General features: G+C 45.7%; 1 protein-coding gene across 2 annotated transcripts in view; it reads left to right on the top strand.

Moving 5' to 3' along the window:
• The window catches only part of CCDC42 (coiled-coil domain containing 42), a 14,175-nt gene extending 12,281 nt beyond the window's left edge, over positions 1-1,894 (top strand). For both annotated transcript variants that reach the window (XM_008061146.1, XM_008061147.1), the window contains one exon: positions 1,817-1,894. In XM_008061146.1, the coding sequence (XP_008059337.1) occupies positions 1,817-1,894 (78 nt within the window). The remainder of the gene's footprint in view (positions 1-1,816) is intronic.
• The last annotated feature ends 2,789 nt before the right edge of the window (positions 1,895-4,683 follow it).

Genomic DNA, 4,683 nt, shown 5'->3' with positions numbered 1-4,683 from the left:
GGTCTCGAACCCGCGGGCTCAGGCAATCCACTCACCTCAGCCTCCCAAAGGCACAGGATTACAGGCTGAGCCACCGAGCCTGGCTCAGTGAGTAGAATTTAAACTTCTCTTCATGACTCAAGAAGAGTATAATCATCAGCTCTGGATTTCAAGGGCATGACCGCCTCAAGGACCATGCAGCTGTGGAATGCAGTCCACCTCCTGTGCTGGTTAGGCCCTACCTGCTAAATGCTTTTAATCCTCCAGTCTGCTTGTGATCCTTTCTTTCTTCTCCCTTCTGTTAGACTGCCACCCTGTTCTTCATATTATCACTGTGTCTAGGAGTTCCCAACTCCATTCCTATGTATTGATTCTAATCTGCTAAACAGATAACTCAATTTGACCTTGAAAAAAATCGTCAAATGAGGGAAAGCAATGTAGGGGCTTTCCCTTCACCCTCTGAAGGCTCACTGAAAAGTTAACTCACAAGAGGATATTAACTGGAGAAAAGGCATACAGATTAATTAACATGCATACAGGGGAGAATCACAAATTGATTACCCCGGTCCTCCACTGGATTTCAGAGGCTTGTATACCATCTTGAGGTTACAGAAAGAATGGCGACTTGGATCATGGTAAAACAGGTTATGGTAAATCAGGTTATGGTGGCAAGACAGATTATGGGAGAGTGAGGACAGGAGGCCTGGCCAGCAGAGGTGGTCTTGTTATGTAGGTGAAATCTCATGGGTAGCAGCCCTCAGAGAGAATAGATGATAAATGTTGCTTTCAGATCTTTAAAGATGTCATACTCTCAGTTCATCTATCCTAGATTTGGACAAGAGAAGGCCTCAAAGGAAGCCTAACTGCATTTTCTCTACAGATGCAGACTCCCAACAAAAAACAGCTTAGCAGGACTCCTTCTGTCTGCAGATCCTCTGATAGTCATCTCCAAATATGAGAGAGAACCCCTCCCAAAAAAATGAAATTATCTTTTTGTGGGCGGGCCCCTTTTAGTATACTCAGAATTTGTTCCTCTAGATTAAATGGTCAACCAAAGTTTTTATCTAGAAGTTTGAGACGGCTGCATTACGATTGTGGAAGAAATGTCACAAGTTATGGCAAACAGGTGACTGGTTCTTGCACCATGACAATGCACCTGCCTACACTGCATTGAGTGTTCAGCAGTTTTTGACCCAAAACAGCATGACCCCCACGCCCCACCCTCTCTATTCACCAGATCTCACCCCGAGTGACATTTTTCTGTTTGACTGAATGAAAAAATTCATCAAAGGGAAACGTTTTGCCGTTGTGAAAGAGGTGAAACAAAAACAGTAGAAGCACTAAAAGGCATCAAAATTGACAAGGTCAAAAACTGGTTTGAGCAGTGGAAAAAGCATCTTTTTTTTTTTTTGAGTTGGAGTCTCACTCTGTCACCCAGGCTGGAGGGCAGTGGCACACTCCCGGCCACCGCAGCCTCGACCTGCCAGGCTCCGGCAATATTTCCTCCTCAGCCTTCCAAGTAGCTGGAACTACAGACACGGAAAAGCATCTTGATAGGTATACTGCATCAAATGGAGAGTACTTTGAAGGTGAAGTTTAAGCATGTCAATAAATACACAATTTTTAATAAATAAATTCTGGGTTTGGGGGATCCCCCTCTTATGTCAAAGAAGAATACTTGGGGATGAAATATTTTTATTTCCTTCAGTGGCCTCATCAAGAAGTCAGTCACAGGAAAGCAATGAACTTCTTATAATTAAAGCCCAAGGTGCTCCATCTTGGAATGGGAGAGGCCTCTGGTTGAGTGGGCGTAACTCTGAGCTTCTTGCCTTGTTAGATCCAGCAGTTTATCCAAGACCTGTCAGACATCTGGATAGAGGTAAAGAAGAAGGAACAGCAGCAAAGCCGTGTCTAAGGAAGCAGCATGGTTCCAGAATGTTCTGAGACAGAGAATAAGTTCCTGGAGAGCTTGCAGTCCAATCAGCCCAGCCCAGCTGCTGAGGCCTTCCTGCTGGTGAACACCCGGTCATTTTCCCCTTGAGCCTCAATCCATCCCTGAAGTTAAATGTTATAAGTAGTTTGTTCTTAAGTTCTCTCTCTTTTTGGCAGTTTATTTATGGGGAAAAGAGTCAATGAGGGGAAAACCCCATAAACACTCCCTCTTAAAGTGGGTCACTTGGGCTGCCCAGGAACTAGAAACTGTCTCTTATGTCTGGTGTCCCTAGACTTTGGGCTTACTCACAGTCTGTGTCCAGGCGGGCAACAGAGCAGGGAAGTGAGCACAGAGGACACTTCTCTACCACCTCAAAGACATTTTTTTTTTTTTTTTTTTTTGAGTTGGAGTCTCACTCTGTCACCCAGACTGGAGTGCAGTGGCCGCTCCCGGCCACCGCAGCCTCGACCTGCCGGGCTCCAGCGATCCTTCCACCTCAGCCTTCCGAGTAGCCGGAACTACAGGCACGGGCTACCACGCCCGGCTAATTTTTTTTTTGATTTATTGTAGAGATGAGGTCTCACTAAGTTGCCCAGGCGGGTCTCGAACCCGCAGGCTCAGGCAATCCACTCACCTCAGCCTCCCAAAGGGCAGGATTACAGTCTGACCCACCAATTCCGGCGACAAATTTTTAAATTGGTGTTTTAATCAGGGTGCGAAGACCCACTAGAAACTACAAAGGCAGCTTCCTAGGTCAGAGTTCCGAAGGTGCTAAGGTGAGAGTGTTACCAACAGCAAGCTCAACTGCTCATGGCTTGTACCCTGAGATAGACATGCATGAGATGTAGTAGAAGGAATTTTGGGCCGGGCTTGGTGGTTCAGCCTGTAATCCCAGCGCTTTGGGATGCCGAGGTGAGTGGATTGCCTGAGTCTGCAGGTTGGTTCGAGACCCTCCTGGGCAACTTGGCGAGACTTCACCTCTACAATAAATAAAAAAAAAAATTAGCCAGGCGTGGCAGCGCGTGCCTGTAGCTCCAGCTACTTGAAAGGCTGAGGCGGAAGGATCGCCGGAGCCCAGCAGGTCGAGGCTGCGGTGGCTGGGAGCAGCCACGGCACTCCAGTCTGGGTGACAGAGTGAGACTCCAACTCAAAAAAAAAAAAAAAAAAAGAAGAGATTTTGTTCCAAAAGCCAGCAGATGGTAAAATGGCCAGAAAAAAAAAGAAAAATTTGAGACCGGAGTTAGGGGATTTCAAAGGAAATCAGTGGAATGAAAATATCCTGGAGCGGTTCCAGGAGCTGATCTTGCTTTGATGGTTATCTCAAATTGTTGTCCAAGCTTCTGATACCATCCCTGATTGTAGCCAGTTTAACTGCCTTAAGGTGATTTCTAAATGATAGAGAATTCTGTTGTGGAGTGTCCGTACGTCTGGAATTTCTCAAGCAAGTATACAATTAGATTAGAATGGGGGAAAAAAATCTTTTAAGTGTAGGCTGAGAGAGAAAAAGGCTTAAAATCATTTCTCAAAAACTGAAATGGAAATTACAAGAACTCTTACCTGACTTGGGAGTAAGCCCTGCTCCTTGTCCCCCGTGTACCCTAAAACAGCAGTCCCCAACCTTTTAGGCATCAGGGACTGGTTTCATGGAAGATCATTTTTCCATGGAGTTTGGGGGGGGGGATTGGAGGATGGCTTTGGGATTATTCAAGCACATAATACTTATTGTACACTTTATTTCCATTATTATTACATTTTAATATATAATGAAATAATTATACAACTCACCATTTTTTTAAAAAGAGGCTTGGATGGAAGTGGTAAATAAAATAATGGGTGAGTGTCAAATTCTGACTTAAAGCCTGCCACCAGATACAGCTGTACAACTGAAGAACATTGACTCACTTACCGCTCATTGATAGGGTTTTGATATGAGTCATAATAAAGCAGTTGATTTATTATGGTCTCTGTGTAGTCAAGCCTCACCGCTAATGTTAATCTGCATTTGCAGCCACTTCCTAGTGCTAGCATCTTCACCTCAGCTCCACCTCAGATTGCCAGGAATTAGATTCTCATAAGGAATGCACAACCTAGATCCTTCACATACACAGTCCAAATAGGGTTCACACTCCCATGAGAATCTAAGGCCGCTGCTGATCTGACAGGAGGTGGACTCAAGCAGTAATGCAAGCGATGAAAATGACCATAAATACATATGAAGCTTTGCTTGCTTGCCAACCTCCTGCTATGTGTCCTAGTTATTTATTTATTTATTTTTTTGAGTTGGAGTCTCACTCTGTCGCCCAGACTGGAGTGCAGTGGCTGCTCCCGGCCACCGCAGCCGCGACCTGCTGGGCTCCGGCGATCCTTCTGCCTCAGCCTTCCAAGTAGCTGGAACTACAGGCGCGCACTACCATGCCTGGCTAATTTTTTTTTTTTTTTGATTTATTATAGAGATGAGGTCTTGCCAAGTTGCCCAGGCAGGTCTAGAACCTGCGGGCTCAGGCAATCCACTCACGTTAGCCTCCCAAAGGTACGGGATTACAGGCTGAGCCACTGAGCCCGGCTTGGCCTGGTTCTTTTTTTTTTTTTTTTTAATTTTTTTTTTTTTTTTTTGAATTGGAGTCTCACTCTGTCGCCCAGACTGGAGTGCAGTGGCCGCTCCCGGCCACCGCAGCCTCGACCTGCTGGGCTCCGGAGATCCTTCCGCCTCAGCCTTCCAAGTAACTGGAATTACAGGCATGCGCTACCACGCCCGGCTGATTTTTTGATTT

Source organism: Carlito syrichta, unplaced genomic scaffold (assembly GCF_000164805.1).
Source record: "Carlito syrichta isolate Samal-C Ts95f unplaced genomic scaffold, Tarsius_syrichta-2.0.1 Scaffold305117, whole genome shotgun sequence".
NCBI classification, from domain to species: domain Eukaryota; kingdom Metazoa; phylum Chordata; class Mammalia; order Primates; family Tarsiidae; genus Carlito; species Carlito syrichta.
Note: the sequence above shows the minus strand (reverse complement) of the source record. Positions and strands in the feature narration are given on the sequence as shown.